At 43.5% G+C, this 21,097-nt stretch overlaps 1 protein-coding gene across 2 annotated transcripts in view; it reads left to right on the forward strand.

The window, feature by feature from the left end:
- Positions 1-21,097, forward strand: part of LOC112229044 (calcium/calmodulin-dependent protein kinase type II subunit alpha) — an 86,381-nt gene that overhangs the window by 46,046 nt on the left and 19,238 nt on the right. For both annotated transcript variants that reach the window (XM_042309326.1, XM_042309325.1), the window contains exons 4-12: positions 28-82; positions 3,418-3,483; positions 4,476-4,548; positions 7,190-7,292; positions 14,796-14,879; positions 18,105-18,199; positions 18,934-19,056; positions 19,257-19,340; positions 20,013-20,055. In XM_042309326.1, the coding sequence (XP_042165260.1) occupies positions 28-82; positions 3,418-3,483; positions 4,476-4,548; positions 7,190-7,292; positions 14,796-14,879; positions 18,105-18,199; positions 18,934-19,056; positions 19,257-19,340; positions 20,013-20,055 (726 nt within the window). The remainder of the gene's footprint in view (positions 1-27; positions 83-3,417; positions 3,484-4,475; positions 4,549-7,189; positions 7,293-14,795; positions 14,880-18,104; positions 18,200-18,933; positions 19,057-19,256; positions 19,341-20,012; positions 20,056-21,097) is intronic.

Here is a 21,097-nt window from a genome sequence, read left to right on the forward strand (position 1 = left end):
CTTATTTTCTCTCTTTTCTCCGTCCAGTGCGTCTCCATGACAGCATCTCAGAGGAGGGGCATCACTACCTGATCTTTGACCTGTGAGTAATGCACTGCTGTGAATTTATCGACTGCATCATTCCGTCTGCTTTCACGCACACAGTGGGGAATATTGACATGAATGACACAGTGTTTTTTCTAGTTTGGGTGGTAGCTTGATGTGAGTCTTGATGTGTCTCCTGCACACACTTATCAGAGCAGTCCGTAGAAGACGGAACCACAGTGAATCACTATCTACCATTAATGCAAGTAGAGGTCCTGAATTCAAATAGCTCCTTTGTAAGCTATACAGTACAGGCTGTGGTTTGGATCGAACTGCTAATTATGGCTAAAAAGCTATGTAGTGTTGAGTGTACTCCGTTTGAGTGCACCGTAATAGTTCTATAAAAGTCAATATTATATGCATTTTAAACACTCAAATGATGTAATACCTTTCAACGCCTCTCAAAGAACTGTTGATTTCAGTCTGCAAAACAGTAATTACAGTCCCTTGGAGGCGTTGAATGCTTTTCATTACATAAACTGGACATTGTAGCATTGGTAAAGTCTTACGCCATTGTAACTTCGAGAACTCTTCTTGCATCTGTTATGAGGTGTCTTCGTTTACCTGCCTCTTCCCTGTTCATGTCTCTGAATGAAAAACAGCTTTGTAAGTGTGAGAAAGTGAGCAGCAGGACAAAGTGTTGCATAAGAAGATCTTGATGACAATGCAAGTTATTCTTAACTGATTTGAAACAGCAGGGTATTGTCAAGAAGCAGTCGCATGAACACAACTCCATACAATATATTCTCTTTGCTTATTGTGCCCTATCGTTTGAGCACAACTCCCTACAGTATATTCTCTTTGCTTATTGTGCCCTATAAGGCCCAGTGCAGCCCCCCTGTGTTTTATATATATTTCCACACAATGAGGTTGGAATAATACTGTGAAATTGTGAAAATGATGATAATGCCCTTTTTAGTGTAAGAGCTGTTTGAATTTCAGCCTGTTGTGGTGGGAGGGAGTTTTGGTCTGCCTGGTGGCATCACCATGCTGTGAATTTGTTAATAGACCAATAAGAAAGAGTTCCAAACCTCTCTGCCAATAACAGCTAGTTTTCAGTTTGCCCCTCCCGACTCAGTCCACTCCCAGACAGAAATTGGTCTTGCTAAGAAGCTATTTTTGTTTCTTTTTGACCATTTTTGACCAAATTACCTTGGATAGTCTTTCAAGCTGACACATTTTGGAGCAAACTGCTTTGTCAGAGCCCAATCACTTTGTACTAGCAGGTTCATAAAATAGGCCCACAAATACAGTGCATTCGGAAAGTAGTCAGTATTCACCTTTTCCACATTTTGTTACATTGCAGCCTTATTCTAAAATGGATTAAATAAAAATGTTTCCTCATCAATCTACACTCAATGCCCCATAATGACAAAGCGAAAACAGGTTTTTATGTAAATGCCTTATTTACATAAGTATTCAGATCCTTTGCTATGAGACTCGAAATTGAGCTCAGGTGCATCCTGTTTCCATTGATCATCATTGAGATGCATCTACAACCTGATTGGAGTCTACCTGTGGTCAATTCAATTGATTGGACATGATTTGGAATGGCACACACCTGTCCCACATTTGATAGAGCATGTCAGAGCTAAAACCGAGCAATGAGGTCGAAGGAACTGTCCTATGAGCGCCGAGACAGGATTGTGTCGAGGCACAGATCTGGGGAAGAGTACCAAAACATTTCTGCAGTATTGAAGGTTCGCAAGAACAAAGTGGCCTCCATCGATACTTACATGGAAGAAGTTTGGAACCACCAAGATTCTTCCTATAGATGGCCTCCCAGCCAAACTGAACAATCGGGGGAGAAGGGCCTTGGTCAGAGAGGTGACCAAGAACCCGATGGTCACTCTGACAGAGCTCCAGAGTTCCTCTGTGGAGATGGGAGAAACTTCCAGAAGGACAACCATCTGCTCAGCACTCCACCAATCAGGCCTTTATGGTAGAGTGGCCAGACGGAAGCCACTCCTCAGTAAAAGGCACATGACAGGCCTCTTGGAGTTTGCCAAAAGGCACCTAAACGACTCTCAGACCATGAGAAACAAGATTATCTGGTCTGATGAAACCAAGATTGAACTCTTTGGCCTGAATGCCAAGCGTCATGTCTGGAGGAAGCCTGGCACCATCCCTACGGTGAAGCATGGTGGTGGCAGCATCATGCTGTGGGGATGTTTTACAGTGGCAGAGACTGGGAGACAAGTCAGGATCTAGGGACAGATGAACAGAGCAAAGTACAGAGATATTCGTGATGAAAACCTGCTCCAGATCGCTCAGGACCTCAGACTTGGGCGAAGGTTCATCTTCCAACAGGACAAAGACCCTAGGCACACAGCCAAGACAACGCAGGAGTGGCATTGAGGCAAGTCTCTGAATGTCCTTGAGTGGGCCAGCCAGAGCCCGGACTTGAACCTTATCAAACATCTCTGGAGAGACCTGAAAATAGCAGCGACGCTCCCCATCTAATCTGACAGAGCTTGAGAGGATCTGCAGAGAAGAATGGGAGAAACTCCCCAAATACAGGTGTGCCAAGCTTATAGCCTCATACCCAAGAAGACTCCAAGCTGCAATCGCTGCCAAAGGTTCTTCAACAAAGTACTGAGTAAAGGGTCAGAATACTTATATAAATGTGAAATGTCAGGTTTTTTCATTTTATACATTTGTAAAAAAAAAATCTAAAAACCTGTTTTTGCTTCGTCATCGTATGTTGACTGATGAGAAACATTTAAAAAAAATATATTTTAGATCAAGGCTGTAACGAATACTTTCCGAATGTACTTTATCTGACTCACCAACACCACAGGAACCGGCTCCCAAGTGCAACATTTCTCCCATGCAGCAGCAAGACAGGCAGGGTCCTCTGCTCTGGAATCCACTCTTTTAGTGGAGGCTGTCTGATAGATGGATGGCCTCACACCCACCTATTAAATGGGAGCATGGACTTCATCATACTGACAAATTGACAAGGCAATTTTCCCACACTTTCCCACACTGAAGGCCGCTTTGATCTTTGAAATGTCAGCACCCACGCCCTTGCACTCATTGCAATACATTACACACTGGTATGTGTTGCCCTAAGCCCTGAGAATGCATATTTTAAAGGATTCATACTCTCATAGTCTATACTTTGCAACAGAGAGACAACGGCTTGAGTTTTGTCAATGATTTGCCTTTTCTCACATCAGAAATGTACCATTGAGGTGCCTGTTAGGTTCCATGTCAACGTGTCTCAGTGGCTGATATGAAGGGTACAGGGAAGGGTGTTTTTCTCTCACATTGGCTCCATGCTCCAGTCCACCTGCATCCTTGAAACCGGCGGCCTCCTCTCTTCCTCAGAGTGACAGGCGGGGAGCTCTTCGAAGACATTGTTGCTCGAGAGTACTACAGCGAGGCCGACGCCAGGTCAGTGGAACCACCTCACAGAGCGACTAGGGTTAAGTGCCTTGCTCAAAGGAACAGACAGACAGGGATTCAAACCAGGGACCTTTCGGGTTACTGGCCCAATGCTCTTAAACGCTAGGCTACCTGCCACACACCGCATATACCCAAGCACAGACGCACACAGCATACATCAAAACACAGACACGTGAGAATAGCAATGTAGACATTTCAACGTAATAATTTGAGCCGTAAAATGTATTAAATTAGGTGGATTATACAGAGGTCACCGCACTCCCAATCTAGAGTGATTAGAGAGGACCTAAAGGCATAGATATAGAACCCTGACATATATTGTCTAAAGCTTTTCATCCCAGGCTATACAACCCTTTTTTGTGATGTAGTCAGTCAGAGGCCTTTCTTTTTTCCCCTGTAATTATTGGAGTGTTCATTTGGATTGAACAGCTTTACCTGCATAAGCCCCTTCACGGATAGAGCATTTCCCCACTCCACCTAGCCAGTGAAAGCAACTGACTGGGCCATTGATTTGCAGTGACAGAGCGACAGGGCTACAAAACAAATGAATGAATAGAATCAAATGGAAACAGATGACTGTGGAGGTGTAGGAGTGACCTCCAATCAATGTACACGTTTCGCTCCGGGCATAGTGTATCAGTCTCTCTCTCTCTGCGGACCGGGCTCTCGCTAATCCACAGCTTGATTGACAGCTGAGTGTAGTGGCTAATTAGCCTCCCACTGACAACCAGCCCAACATGAAGAAATTCATCAGACAGACTTTGGCCCATACTACTATGTTGATCGACAGCTTTAGGAAAATGAATGGCCAAATCTAACACCTCGGTGTGTCTTTGTAGGTGCAGAGACCATTTCCTCGCCCCAAAATGATGTGTGGATTAAATGCTGAAGCAAAGCCCATTTTCAAGAGCACTCAATTTAATGCCGCCAAACTCCCAGCCCACTCAGTCGTTCTGTTTTCTCTCTCTCTCTTTTCATAGCCATTGTATTCAGCAGATTCTGGAGGCAGTGCTTCATTGTCATCAGATGGGAGTCGTTCACAGAGACCTCAAGGTAAGATTTAATAAGGAATCAATTGAAAGACACACACGATATTCGGCACAGTCCCCGACTGTTTATCCACTGCAATACACTCACTTTGATGACATTGTTGCCGTTTGTGTGTGTCTCAAAATTCAGTTTGTCACATTGGATTTGAATTGAAAGAAAGTATACCAATAATCTTGAGATTATATATGTGTTTGTTATTTGAATTCATTGAAATACATTTCAACCATGCGTTTTAGTCGTCCAGACTCCTTGGAGCAACAATCAGCAGTCGAAAAAATAAAGCGTTCTGCTCGCTGCTGTTTCAGTAGAAAGCTGACAGAGCTATGGATGCAAGGAGTCACCATCCATGATGTCAAAAGTAGAGTTTTAACCACGTTTTTGAAGCTATACAGTGTTTGTTTACATTTATTTTTTGCAAACGTTGGAGTCAAACGACCTTATATTTTGGGTTCTGGTGGGGTACGACCATTTAAACCCTTTAAGGACACATCTATGTAGTCAACGTGTGCTCAGGCTTTAGACAACAGACCATTTGGGCTGCGATTAGACCCTTTAAGGACACATCTATGTAGTCAACGTGTGCTCAGGCTTTAGACAACAGACCGTTTGGGCTGCGATTAGACCCTTTAAGGACACATCTATGTAGTCAACGTGTGCTCAGGCTTTAGACAACAGACCATTTGGGCTGCGATTAGACCCTTTAAGGACACATCTATGTAGTCAACGTGTGCTCAGGCTTTAGACAACAGACCATTTGGGCTGCGATTAGAGCCTTTGTGTTCCTACTGAATGGTTCTGTGAGGACCACCTCTGGGAAATGGTTACAGTGGAGAGGGAGCGTGGGATGAGATGGGATGTTAGCAAATCTGTTTCCAGCCATCACACCCCCCACGCTGTTCTCACAAAGAGGTCTGACGGGAAGAAGAGGAGGAGGAGGAGGAAGAGGGATAACTAGTCGTAAAACATACGGTTGAGTCAGCAGCATATGGGACAATAATAACTTTGTCAATGCCTCTGCAGTCCTCAAGTTATATTTGATTCAGTTCAGGGACATTTTCTTGGGGACATTCAGCACCACAATGTGATAGCAGGGAGGTCAGGTGGAGCTGGGACTTGATGGGTGGTTGGTTAGGGAATCCACCTGTCACCTCCTCTGCTCTCCACAGTGGGTCAGGTGTTACTAAAGACCCCCTGACCTGCCTCGCCTCATGGCTTCGTCCTCCTGTGTGTCATAACTCTCTACAGTATCAACTGTATTCTTAAACTGCACTGCTATTTTCTCATGACGACTTTGCGCCTTACTGATTTGTAGACCAAGAAAATAATTTGTTAAAACCGAATTTGATACTACCACGTTCTGTAGCGGTCAATCAGTCTACACATTTATTTTCTCACCATCGTGTCCCATTAAGACGGATTTAGTTTGCAGGCCACAATCACCTGAGATGACGACTGCAACTCAAAGTCATGACCGGGGTTGTGTGACTCTGAGGGCACACCCTCTTCCTATCCACTCCGTTTGGTTCTGTCTGTTCCATCTGTCCGGTGTCTGGATGTTACTGCTGACCTGATGGCGACCATCAACTTCCTTCACACAACACATTGACATGACAGACAGAGGAATTCGGCAGTAAGCAAGAGGAGAAGCAGATGTATGAGAACAGAATATCAAAAGCCCTTACAAAACATTCAGGGGACATGCTGCTAAGTCATGTCCTCTGCACACAGTTTGACGATTGTAGAATAGGCATTCATTACAGTGCAACAACCGTCAATCCATTGTTCTGTTGTCAACTTGTCATGTACAGCACGTGCACTTCATATCTCAATGTCAGCTCGAGGGACCCATAAAGGAATGTGGTTTCTAATTTACATGAGAAGCGGCAACAAACCCTCACACCATCTCCATCATATCAGACAGCGTTGTGTGTGCTACAGAATCTGCTTTGTTGTTGTGTCAATGAAGGACAGATAAAGCACAGGATGGGTTCCCATTTATAATCACACGTGTCCAAGTGTCGCTATCATAACCTCACACCCTTTCAAAGGTGCATTTGGCTGCGTTTACACAGGCAGCCCAATTCGGATCTTCTTTCAACTAATTAGTCTTTTGACCAATCACATCAGATCTTTTCGAATCAGATCTTTTTCAGAGCTGATCTGAAGACCAATTAGTGAAAGAAAGATCACAATTGGGCTTCCTGTGTAAACGCAGCCTTCTTGCTCAATCTTTCAAAGGTGAATTTTTTAAATCTTTCTTACAGACTGCTTCAGCACTCACACTGTTATAAACATACACTAACAAATTCCCGTACAAAGAGACCCTCCTGCCCCCGAGGGAAGATGGAATGATAAAATGGATTTCTGTGTGTGTTTGGGTGCGTGTGTGCGTGTGTGGTGTATGTCTGTGTGTATCAGGGGTAGATAACATCTCATAGCAGTAGCAGAGTGGAGGGGGGTGTCATTCCTCCACCTGTGTGGGAGGATGGATTTATCAGAGCTCTGCAATGCCGCAACCACAAAAGAAACTAAACACTATTCAATCAGGCCCAGAATCATGTCTGTCTGTCACCCTATTCCTGCTTGTGCTCAGGTCTCTTGTCTCTTCTCACTGACTGATTGGATATTCTCTCTTTGTACCCAGCCTGAGAACCTTCTGCTTGCCTCCAAGTCCAAGGGTGCTGCAGTGAAGCTGGCAGACTTCGGCCTGGCCATCGAGGTTGAGGGGGAACAACAAGCCTGGTTCGGTAATGGCTTATGGCTGATATTAGTCGTAATTACACGCACAAAAAATTTAATAAACTGAAATGCAAATAAGGAATGGCTTCTAAAGCAGGTCTACTTATGCAAGATTTAAGATATAATCAGCAGGGAAACTGCATAGGGTGTCACATAGAGTCATCAAATAAGAAGAATGGGTTTTCTGAGCACAAAGAATTCCAGTCGCAATCTTCAGAGGGAAATAGATAATGAAAAGACTCCCGTGGAATCCAATCAAAACAACTCTTTGCCTCGAACATCCTCAATTTAAAAAAAAAACAGCTACTCTGGAGAAATAGCAACCACTAAAAACAAACGGACATATCATTAAAAAAACACCATCAAGGAAGGAAAAATGACTTCCGCAGCACCATGACTACAACAGGGGAAACAGAAGACGGGCTGTTTGTTTTATTTATGAATTGTCATCCAGAAGTAGAAATGTCACCACAGCGTCATCCAGACTCGTTAGTAGTGAGGCCTGCTGTGTAAAACCGTCTTGTTGGAATAGGTTAGGTACAGCTCATTTTTCATCACTCTGCTCTAACTAACCTAACTGACTGACTGGTGCTGCCTTGTGATTGGTGCCCTTAGGTCCAAAACAGGGCCGTGCACAGACCTTTCCAGGGGCAGGTGCTCAAAATGGAAAAAAGCACCCCCGTTATTTCTGCAAAAACACACTCATTCATCGCAAATTGTGAGCAAGATAGTGCCTTTTAAAGAAATGACGGTCACAGAAAACCAATGTTTTGTAATCCAGCCAATCCCATGAGCCCCTGGGATAGGAGCTCTCTCTTAACCAGGATGGAAGTCTCTCTGCTGTTCCAATGCTGTGGTTTTCTGTGCCTGCTTGAGGATGTCCTCAGTCATTTCTCACAGTGCCTCTCTTTCAGAAGTTTCTTCAGCCTGCCCCACGGGACTGTGCTGTGTTCAAAGACACACGGAGCAGAACGTCCGGTGAACAGGTCCGGGTTCCATAGCCGCAGGCAGAACAGCAGAAACTGGATCAGCAGCACGACTAGAGCTGTGGTGGTCACAAAATTTGCTGCACGGCCAGGTGGACTAGGGACGGGGACAGCCAGGTAGTCCTGAGGCATGGTCCAAGTCTTCCGGGAGGGGAGAGAGAGAGAGATGGGAAAATTAGAGGGAGCATTCTTAAGATCACACAGGACACCAGATCAGACAGGAGAGATGCACCAGATAGGACAGTCTGACCCTAGCCCCCCGGCACATAAACTATTGCAGCATAGACACTGAGGACTGAGACAGGGTGGATCGGGGGACACTGTGGCCCCATCCGACGATACCCCTGGGCAGGGCCAATTAGGCAGGATATTACCCCACCCACTTTGTCAAAACATAGCCCCCACACCACCAGAGGGATGTCAACAGACCACCAACTTACTACCCTGACACAAGGCGGAGTATAGCCCATGAAGATCTCCCCCACCACAAGAGCCTGAGAAGACGCAAGACCGGACAGGAAGATAACGTCAGTGACTCAACCCACTCAAGTCGAGTATAACGGGGGAATAAAAGCCTGGCTAGACGTGATGCACGCCTCCTAGGGACGGCATGGGAGAGCGCTAGCAAGCCAGTGACAGCTCCCGTAACAGGGTCAGAGACAGAGAATCCCAGTGAAGAGAGGGGCGCAAGCCAGGCAAAGACAGCAAGGGTGGGTTTGTCACTCCAGTGCCTTGCCGTTCACCTTCGCACCCCTGGGCCAGACGACACACAATCATAGGACCCGATGAAGGGATGATTCTTCAGTAAAGACTTAAAGGTTGAGTCTGTGTCTCTCTATTGGGTCGGCAGACCATTCCATAAAATTGTTGCTCTATAGGAGAAAGCCCTGCCTGCAGCGGTTTGCTTAGAAATTCTACTGCAGGAGTAAGCAGGCCTGCGTCTTGTGACCGTCGTGTACGTGTAGATATGTACGGCAGGACCAAATAGGAGAGATTGGTAGGAGCAAGTCCATGTAACACTTTTGTAGGTTAGCAGATAAACCTTGAAATCAGCTAGGGCCTTAAACAGGAAGCCAGAGGAGAAATATGATAAATTTTTTCACACACCTTCACGAGTGTGGTCTCAGTAGTATGATGGGGTCTAAAACCAGACTGTCTTCAGGAAGGCAGTGAGTTGCTGAGCAAAAGCATTTTCAAAACAGATGTTCGGAGGAATGGGAGATTTGACATATGCCGATAGTTTGCCTTCTTCAGGAGATCATCCAAGTAGAGGAGTGCTGTAGCACCCCCTGAAACATCAAAAAGGAAGGAAAAAATCACAAAAGGGTTGATGGACTGGGCCTTTACTAGTCCTGTATTAGTGACCGATATAGCCGTATGTAGCGCAGGCAAAATGTATTAGCGACCGATATAGCCGTATGTATTAGCGACCGATATAGCCGTATGTAGTGCAGGCAAAGTGTATTAGCGACCGATATAGCCGTATGTATTAGCGACCGATATAGCCGTATGTCGCGCAGGCAAAGTGTATTAGCGACCGATATAGCCGTATGTATTAGCGACCGATATAGCCGTATGTCGCGCAGGCAAAGTGTATTAGCGACCGATATAGCCGTATGTATTAGCGACCGATATAGCCGTATGTAGCGCAGGCAAAGTGTATTAGCGACCGATATAGCCGTATGTATTAGCGACCGATATAGCCGTATGTAGCGCAGGCAAAATGTATTAGCGACCGATATAGCCGTATGTATTAGCGACCGATATAGCCGTATGTATTAGCGACCGATATAGCCGTATGTATTAGCGACCGATATAGCCGTATGTATTAGCGACCGATATAGCCGTATGTATTAGCGACCGATATAGCCGTATGTATTAGCGACCGATATAGCCGTATGTATTAGCGACCGATATAGCCGTATGTATTAGCGACCGATTTAGCCGTATGTATTAGCGACCGATATAGCCGTATGTATTAGCGACCGATATAGCCGTATGTATTAGCGACCGATATAGCCGTATGTATTAGCGACCGATATAGCCGTATGTATTAGCGACCGATATAGCCGTATGTAGCGCAGGCAAAATGTATTATTATAATCCTGCACCACCCGGTTGACAAAAAAATTATCAAACGATGATACTTACATTATGTTCACCGCTTACAAGATCCACTGTCAATGACGGTACAGCGTCTTCAAGATTAGCTTCCTGGCAAGACCCATCGAATGTTCTCCCCGATTGACAAAGCAACTTCGCCCGAAATGTGGACTGCACACACATGACCTGATGTTGATTTTCTGTTCGGCCTGTCCACCCGAAATGTGGACTGCACACACATGACCTGATGTTGATTTTCTGTTCGGCCTGTCCACCCGAAATGAAAAGTTGCCACTGCTGTCGTATGTCTTCATTCTTTAGAAAATAGTGCAGCGTTAAATTTACACTGACTTCCAGTAACAACACAATGTGGTTTGCCGGCATGCTAGCAAGTATTTTGCTAGTCGACAGTCGCGCCACACATGAAAGGTTACCAGTATTTTTGTGTTCTGCTTGAGCTTACGGTTTGTAAACAAAGCCAATGCAAGGCATAGGCGCACGTGTTGTTGGTTTTAAGCCGGTACATATTTAAATGATTAAACCATTGGTGTATTACATTTCCATCATCATGTTCAACTTAATAAAAAACATGGTTTCCCCATCTCAAGAGGTTAAATAAAACAATGACTATAGTAAGTGCCTATTAAGTGCCAAATAAGGTATAAGGGTTGAACGTAACAGGGTTGACGATTTCATCTTAGAGCTAAAATATGTAACTTCTGTCATTCTCATTGAAAGCAAGTCTAAGAAGCGGCAGATCTGTTCTATGTGTATTATTTCTATGCTTCCTGTTCTTAAGTTTTGTTTTTGCATCTTTTACTTTTGGTTTTGTACACCAGATTCAAACAGCTGAAAATAGAGGATACAATGATTCAAACAGCGGTTTAGAGGATACAATGATTCAAACAGCGGTTTAGAGGATACAATGATTCAAACAGCGGCTTAGAGGATACAATGATTCAAACAGTGGTTTAGAGGATACAATGATTCAAACAGCGGTTTAGAGGATACAATGATTCAAACAGCGGTTTAGAGGATACAATGATTCAAACAGCGGTTTAGAGGATACAATGATTCAAACAGCGGTTTAGAGGATACAATGATTCAAACAGCGGTTTAGAGGATACAATGATTCAAACAGCGGTTTAGAGGATACAATGATTCAAACAGCGGTTTAGAGGATACAATGATTCAAACAGCGGTTTAGAGGATACAATGATTCAAACAGCGGTTTAGAGGATACAATGATTCAAACAGCTGAAAATAGAGGATACAATGATTCAAACAGCGGTTTAGAGGATACAATGATTCAAACAGCGGTTTAGAGGATACAATGATTCAAACAGCGGTTTAGAGGATACAATGATTCAAACAGCTGAAAATAGAGCAATGATTCAAAGCGGTTTAGAGGATACAATGATTCAAACAGCGGTTTAGAGGATACAATGATTCAAACAGCGGTTTAGAGGATACAATGATTCAAACAGCTGAAAATAGAGGATACAATGATTCAAACAGCGGTTTAGAGGATACAATGATTCAAACAGCTGAAAATAGAGGATACAATGATTCAAACAGCGGTTTAGAGGATACAATGATTCAAACAGCGGTTTAGAGGATACAATGATTCAAACAGCTGAAAATAGAGGATACAATGATTCAAACAGCGGTTTAGAGGATACAATGATTCAAACAGCGGTTTAGAGGATACAATGATTCAAACAGCGGTTTAGAGGATACAATGATTCAAACAGCGGTTTAGAGGATACAATGATTCAAACAGCGGTTTAGAGGATACAATGATTCAAACAGCGGTTTAGAGGATACAATGATTCAAACAGCGGTTTAGAGGATACAATGATTCAAACAGCGGTTTAGAGGATACAATGATTCAAACAGCGGTTTAGAGGATACAATGATTCTCTACGCTTTACTTGCTTGTTTTGTCACATAAACTGAAATTATGTGAACTATTAGAATTTTAGCAACCAGGAAATGGTGGAGCTATTTCTGCATAGTGCATCTTTACTAAATCAGACACAAATCCCTTTGTGACAGGGGAAATGGAATGTTGTTGTGTGCAACATGGAGGAGCAATTGAATGCAAGCTTTTTTTAAAACATGACATTTTTAAAACATTTTGAGCCTCTTTGGGTAACAGTTTTGTGAAGTGTTATGATCAAACTACTCAGTTTACCACCAAAAAAGAGTAGAACCAGCTGCTTTTACAACATAATTTGATTGTTATGTGTTTCATGTTTCTTTTGAACAAATCATTTCTGAAGGAATGGACCATATTAAAACGAGAGTTCAGTTCATGCAACAGGGTTGACTTAAAATGAATCACAATTTGTGTTGTCACTCATCACATTAAGGAAATAATACTCTTCAGAAATGACTTTGACAAAGCAACAATATAAGTAGATATTTACAAACTTCAGGGTTAAGTCACAGAGGGTGCACAGATGCAGAAAATGCAGAATTTTGGTACTTTAGCAAGTATTTTGTTCACATTAAAAATCAGATTTATCGAAATCCTTTTTGGTCTATATTAAAGGGCACTTCACTGAATATAACAGCCTTTTAAAATTTCAAAAGGAATTCCTTTGGTTGAACGACCCATATACATTTTAAAACTAGGAACTAGGAATGTCTTTTAGTTTTCAGTTCATTTTTAATGAACTAGAGGACACTTATCCAATACCCACAATTCATTTTTAAAGACGTACATCTCTTCGATCAGGATGATTTTCTGAAACCTCTGGGGGATGCCTAGCTGGTTGATATATTTTTTATATTTTCTAAGAACTGCTGGTGGAGCTGTCAGATCCAGCTCTGCTGCTTCATTATAATCAGGGTTGGGGATTGGGTAATGACATGTAATCAGTTACATGTCATTTGATTAAAAACTTAGTTGAACTGTAATCCGTTACATTACTAGCAAAAATATTGTAATCCGATTACAGATACTTTTGAAAAAACGAAATAATTACTCATTGGATTACTTTTGTAAAAAAAAAAAACGTTATGAAACCTTTCTGTTTTCTCAATGACATTCAATTCAGGATGGAAAAAAATGTGGATGGAAAAAAAGTGTAGGTTTAAGTTTGTTCCACCTGAGCAAGTCTGAGCACAAGTCAGAGACCACTATGATGACACAACAAATGCCTATAATGGCTCCTTTGGATCCTTTGTCTTTTTCTAATGCCTCTTGAGGGGAAAGTAACTGAAAGTAATCCGATTAACTGAAGGTAATCCAAAAGTAATGTTACTGATTACAATTTTGGACAGCTGACTAGTAACCGCAACTGATTAAGTTTAAAAAGTAACTTACCCAACCCCTCATTATTCCATACACATTACAAATTCATGGAAATGAGTCTCGATATTTCAACCTTTCCTTTGTTCACAGTGTGTCAAACCCCAGGCTGGTTCCATGGGTCTGGAGAATAAATGGAGGGATGTATTCTTCTTCACTGTTTTGAGGATTGATATATACAGTAATCCATAATCTATCCAAGTAGCAAGCAACCTTGTTAACTGTCAGTGATAATCATTTCACATGATTATTAGTGGATCTGCTGGGACACGTTTGGGACAAAACAAGGATGGAACATGAGAAGATGACGTGAACCCTTAAAATGAGAGTGAAATAACGGTCTCATCACTCCTCATAAAGAGTTTAACGTCCAGACTTACTGTAGAATGTTAGAAACCCGTCTGGTTAAGGTAGGTAATAAGGATATGGACTGCATACCACAGATGAAGCCCTATTGAGAGAAATGTGAGGCAGGCGGCCCCAGGAACCTGTGGATGATGTTAAGTTAATTACTCTCTCTTAACATTCCGGGGGAAGATGATAATCAGAGCAGGTCTGTCTAACACTGTGCTCTTGGTTTGTGACAGAATACTAAAGGAAGACTTCTGTCTTTTCTTTGTTATATTGCGACGAAGGTTGAAGTATTCTATGCATTTGAAGATGGTTATTGCTCATCACTTTACTGCACCTATTACAGTATATAATGGATTGATATGGTTAGTGTCACTTCCCACATAAAAACAACATGTGCATTTGATCGAAACCTATATCTATATGTATTGTATAGCATTACGATACCAGTATTTAGATTGTTATATGGAGCTATGCTTTATCACCCTGTTCTTTGACTTTCACTGAGAGTATCCCTTCTGGAACTTTATAAAATGATCCGTTTGAATCCTAGATGTGATTCAAGATAATCCACGATTAATGCCTGCAGTTTATCAATCCCCTGTCTCACAGCCCATCCAGGCAATTCATAAATGTAATCTCCAATGGGAAAAAGCACCTCGACATTATTGCCCATTGCTTGTTGCCTAGCATTTGATTTCAACAGAGCTGTGTTATCTGTGACTATTTGCCTCTGTCTGGATGTGATGCAGGCTTTGCAGGGACACCTGGCTACCTGTCTCCTGAGGTCCTGAGGAAGGACCCATATGGCAAAGCTGTGGACCTGTGGGCTTGTGGTAAGCAGGGCGGCTTTCAGATATCCACCTCTTTCCTTGTTTGTTTTTGTCTACGTCTGAGTTGCTTCTCCCTACAGAAAGCATGACATAGACTTCACACCTGATGTGATGAGTTTCCTCACTTATACAACTTTGTCTTTATGTTGTCTCAGTTGGCCAGACTGGGGATTGCTTCAGATTCTAACCTACTAGAGTTATGTTGACCAAAGAAACTATGATTTAATGCACCAGTTTATTTATGGGGGCCTGTTGTTTTCATCCCAAGGTGCAGAGATGAGTTCTCTGTCAGAGCAGAGGAGAGAAGGCAGCCGTCGCATTGATCTGATCTGATCTGAGCTCTCTCTACACTCTTAGGGTTTCAAAAAGGTTACTTTTAAGTTCCAGGTAGAACCCTTTTTAGTTCCAGGTAGAACCCTTTTTGGTTCCAGGTAGAACTCTTTTGGGTTCCATGTAGAACCCTCTGTGGAAAGGGTGCTACATGGAACCCAAAAAGGTTCTACATAGAACCAAAAAGGGTTCTACCTGGAACAGCCGAAGAACCCTTTTTGGTTCTAGATAGCACCTTTTTTCCCTGAGTGTATGTCTATGTACATACTGTACCACAGGGCCTCTGTGTCAACAAGGTGGCAGAATTCACGCTTCAATTGGCCCTCCTCTGGTCTATTTTTTATTGATTTATTTATCCGTTATTTTATATTTAGATAGACGATCGAAATTATACCCGATGTGTGAACAACTTTTACCCAGAATGTAGTACGTGTATATAATCAATATCATATGAATCTTATGTAAACATGATATAAACTTTGACAATATGTAGTGGTACAGGAACTTTTCACATTGCGCATTTGTCACATGCTTCCTCAACAGCAGGTGTCGACCACAGGAGGTTGGTGGCACAGTTATCGGGGAGGACGGGCTTGTGGTAATGGCTGGTTGGAATCAATGGAATGTATCAAATACATCAAAAATACTATTTCCAGGTGTTTGATGCCATTCCATTTGCACAGTTCCTGACATTAGTATGTCCTCCCTTCAGCAGCCTCCTGTGGTATAGACGAACAGTGAAATGCTAGCTTACAGGCCCTTCCAAGCAATGCAGAGAGAAAAATATAGAAAATATTATAACACAAGGAATAAATACACAATGAGTAACGGTAAATTGGCTATATACACGAGGTAACGGTACCGAGTCGATGAGCAGGGGTACTAGGTAATTGAGCTAGCTATGTACTGTACTGTACATATTTCGGTAGGGGTAAAGTGACCTGACAACAGGATAAGTAATAAGCAGTAGTAGCAGTGTATGTGATGAGTCAAAATAGTTAGTGCAAAGTAGGTCAATGCAGATAGTTCAGGTGGTCATTTGGTTAACTATTTAGCAGTCATGTGGCTTGGGGGTTGAAGCTGTTCAGGGTGCTGTTGGTTCCAGACTTGGTACACTGGTACCGCTTGCCATGCGGTAGCAGGGGGAACAGTTTGTGACTTGGGTGTCCTGGAGTCTTCGACAATTTGTAGCGGCTTCCTTTGACACCACCCTGGATGGCAGGGAGCTCAGCCTCAGTGATGTGCTGGGCCGAAAGAACTACCCTTTTGAGCGCCAAGGAGTTGCCATACCAAGCGGTGATGCAGCCAGTCACTCAATGGTGCAGCTGTAGAACCTTTTTGAGGGTCTTTTCATGCCAAATCTTTTCAGCTTCCTGAGGGGGAAAAAGCATTGTTGTGCATGTTAATTAATGGACCATGTTAATTCCTTAGTGATGTGGACACCGAGGAATGTGAAGCTCTTGCCCCGCTCCAGCCCTGTAGATGAGGATGGGAGCGTGCTTGGCCCTCCGTTTCCTGTAGTCCAAGATCAGATCTTTGTCTGGCTGACGTTGAGGGAGAGGTTGTTGTCCGACAATCTAGAATGAGCAGTTTAACCTTGTGTTTTGATCTTTTTTTTTAAAGGAGAAGGCCCATCGCTATGAATGGCTGTATTTCTCTGCCTTTGGTTATTGACCTTGAGATGCATGTGGGCTTTATGGCCAATGGGTTCATGGCCAATGGGTTCATGGCCAATGGGTTCATGGCCAATGGGTTCATGGCCAATGGGTTCATGGCCAATGGGTTCATGGCCAATGGCTTCATGGCCAATGGGTTCATGGCCAATGGGTTCATGGCCAATGGGTTCATGGCCAATGGGTTCATGGCCAATGGCTTCATGGCCAATGGGTTCATGGCCAATGGGTTCATGGCCAGGCTTCGGGGCAGTGGGAGGAAGTCACAGGATACATACGGTTGATGGCTAAGGGGGGCGACAGTGTGGGAATGAGGGAGTAGAAGAGAATGAGGGACAGAGGAGGGGTGTATGGAAGACATACAGTCAGGTCCAAAATTATTGGCACCCTTAATAAATAGGTGAAAAACTTATAATTATACAACTAACCATTTTTGTATGCAAAACTATATTATTTTATACTAATACAATTTCTCAGATTTATTTATTTTTTCTCGCAAAATCTAAAAGATCGTGGTCAAAATTATTGGCACCCTTGCATTCAATACCATTCAATACCTCACCTTGCAAGGCTAACACACTGAGCCTTTTTCTAAATTGTCATGAGATTGGAGAACAGATTGGGAGAGATCTTAGACCCTTCTTTGCTCATCTTTATCAAGGTTGCCAATAATTATGGACCCCACTGTACACACAGGGTACACTACTTCTGCAGCACCTTTTCTTTTCAACAAACATAGAGATATTCATGTAAACACACACGCATGCGCGCACACACACACACACACACACGCATGCATACACACACACACACACGCACACGCACACACACACACACACACGCATGCATACACACAAACACACACGCACACACGCACACACACGCACACACGCACACACGCACACACGCATGCATACACACACACACACGCATGCATACACACACACACGCACACGCACACACACACACACACACACGCATGCATACACACAAACACACACGCATACGCACACACACGCACACACACACACACACACACACACACACACACACACTGTACATACATATATACATGAGTGATCAAGGTTCAGATGTATTGATTTCTGCAGCACCTTTTCTTTTCACCAAAGGTAGATAGATGCATGTGCTGTATGCTAGTTCATTCTTGAGTAACTGCAGTGATGGACAGTCTCCTATTGTGTAGTGATGTATATTGTCTGTACAGGTGTGATCCTGTACATCTTGCTGGTGGGCTACCCTCCGTTCTGGGATGAGGACCAGCACAGACTGTACCAGCAGATCAAGGCTGGGGCCTACGATGTGAGTCACATCCCTCCTGTTCTTAACAATACGATATTACTTTGTAGCTCACGGCTGCTGGGGAACAGTTGAAATGCAGTGTCTCTTCAGGATTGTGTAATGCACTAGTTTCCAAGTAGATGAATCATCTTCAATTCAGTGCCTGGTATAATTGTGGCATTCTGCTGGGAGGAAAAAAAGATCTGCATGTTTTTTTCTTCGGCAATTACAATCATAGTATCCCATGGCACACTCTTCCCTTGTTCCGCTACTCTGCCTACAGACTTTGGGAAATTGTTTGTATTGTATACTAGTACACACACATACAGTCACTGTCCCATTCATTGGAACGACGTCTGTGATTTCTGTCCAAAACGGACACATTGCAGGACATATTATTTTCTCCGGAGGCTCAAATCTGTCAAGGACATTTTGTCTTTTAATCCGTTAAGCGATAGCTTTAGTGATAGCAGGGAGGCTGAAAGAGGCTGGCCATCTGTTAGCTACAAGGCTGGGTTGTTATCACAATGTAGATTGCTGATTGACAAAGGTGTGTGTGTTATTGTCATCCCAGCCCGTTTACTGCGGCTGACATGGCACACTCTACACTTTCTTATTCCTCTACTCTGACTACAGACTTTGGAGAATCGTTTGGGAAAGGGATTTTTGCTCATTCGAATATCATCACCAGCTTTATTGATTTATATGTAAAGGCCATCAGCTCTGTGACATGTCTCCTCTTACATGTACTGTAGTTTCCCTCGCCTGAGTGGGACACTGTTACTCCAGAGGCAAAGGATCTCATTAACAAGATGTTGACGATCAACCCTGCCAAGCGCATCACAGCCTCTGAGGTCCTCAAGCACCCGTGGATCTCAGTGAGTGCAGAGCGAGCACGTCCACACATTCTCACGATGGCCATGAGGTGCGGTAGGATTCAGCCCTGTATCGAACCGGGCATGACTTTTGTTTCTCCTCTCCCTCTCCTCTCCTCTCCTCTCCTCTCCTCTCCTCTCCTCTCCTCTCCCTCTCCTCTCCTCTCCTCTCCTCTCCTCTCCCTCTCCTCTCCTCTCTACAGCACCGCTCCACTGTGGCCTCCTGCATGCACAGACAGGAGACGGTGGAATGCCTGAAAAAGTTCAACGCCAGAAGAAAGCTGAAGGTATTGCAGAGCTCCCGGGGAGCAAAATGAAGTGTCGATATGATACTGGAACATAACATGGTCATCTCTGTATTGCCCAGAAATAACCGTGAGGGGGTTTGAACCCAATAGGGCGGTTTGAATGAGGATGGAAATGTGATCAAGGCAAAATAGCCTTCATGGCGCAATCTATTGAGGCAAAATGTCTTTCATTAGACGAGTCCATGGTTCAAGATGTGAGGACGTCTCTTTGTTTGATTTGTCTCACGTGGAAGCTATCTAATGCATTTGATTTTGTACATAGGGCTTTTGTGTTTGCCCTCTTACACAACCGCTTTCAGGCAGATCCATTGAATTGTAATTGCATTCAGCTTCCACTTAAGAAATCGGAACGACCTACACCTTAAAACTAACGAATTGTGATATTCATGCAGTGACACCAACTGCTTTTTGAATAGAGATTGCCCATGCACATTTCATTTGGCGCTATTAAGACAGAAAATGTTGAAGTACTCTAGGTCATCACATTGACAGTAAGCAGCAATCCAAGCTGTTGATAATACATGTGAGCATCCTACTCAAGGTGTTAATGCTATATTCTAGCCAAGAACACAGTAGAGTATAAACTCTCATTTTTCATGAATCCCTTTGTTCTTTCATCTTATGTAACGATCCATCTCTCTTTGTTCAAAGGGTGCCATTCTCACCACCATGTTGGCGACCCGAAACTTCTCCGGTAAGTCATGTACCCTGTCGAACGGTCCTCCTCTCCATTCATGAGTGGGCTTAATAATCGGCCATTAAGCTGGCACTTTTATCCAAAAGCGACATACAGTCGTGCATGCTTCCTTTTTTTAAAAACTTTTTTTTTAAATGTATGGGTGGTCCCGGGATTATCAAACCCACTGCCCTGGCATTGCAAGCGCCATGCTCTACCAACGGAGCTACAGACTAGAGGACAGCTTAACGGTGTCCCTAGGGAGGTCGCTATCCTAGAGGAGTGACATGGTCTCAGATGGCTGCTCCTAGACTGGGGGGGGGCTCCAAGCCCATGGAACAGGGAGGAGATGATGACAGCCTGTGGAACTCACTGGTCATGCATCAGGACGCTTCCCCATTCCAGTTGACACTCCCCTGTCAGACACTTTGGTCTGGATATACCAACACATTCACTGTCCCATTCATTGGAACGACGTCTGTGATTTCTGTCCAAAACGGACACATTGTAGGACATATTATTTTCTCCAGAGACTAAAATCTTTCAAGGACATTTTGTGTTTTAATCCGTCAAGCAATAGCTTTAGTGATAGTAGGGAGGCTGAAAGAGGCTGGCCATCTGTTAACTAAAAGGCTAGTTGTTATCACAATGTAGATTGTTGATTGACAAAGGTGCATGTGTTGTTGTCATCCCAGCCCACTTACTGTGGCTGAGCCATCTGCTATTGGATCCTCAGTCCCTCCATGACTTCACTCAGATGGTTCTGTGCCATAGAATCCACCGCTGAACTAGTGGAACATCATGTGGCTATTTACCATCCCTATGTTGCTGTAATCTGCAATGTTCTGTCAAAATCCTCTCATTTATTATACTCCTCTTGGTTACAAGGAAGGGACGGCTTGATGAACGAGTCACAGTTGAACATTGTTTTGGAGAAAAATCAAAGCAGAGATGGAGGGATCCCCTTCCAATCTCACAGTTTACACATCTCTACCAATCTCCACCCAGCAGAGTTTATCTCCCCTCATAGCTCCATATAACCATTCTTATATTAAAGAAG

This window comes from Oncorhynchus tshawytscha, linkage group LG30, assembly GCF_018296145.1.
Source record: "Oncorhynchus tshawytscha isolate Ot180627B linkage group LG30, Otsh_v2.0, whole genome shotgun sequence".
In the NCBI taxonomy this organism is placed as follows: Eukaryota; Metazoa; Chordata; class Actinopteri; order Salmoniformes; family Salmonidae; genus Oncorhynchus; species Oncorhynchus tshawytscha.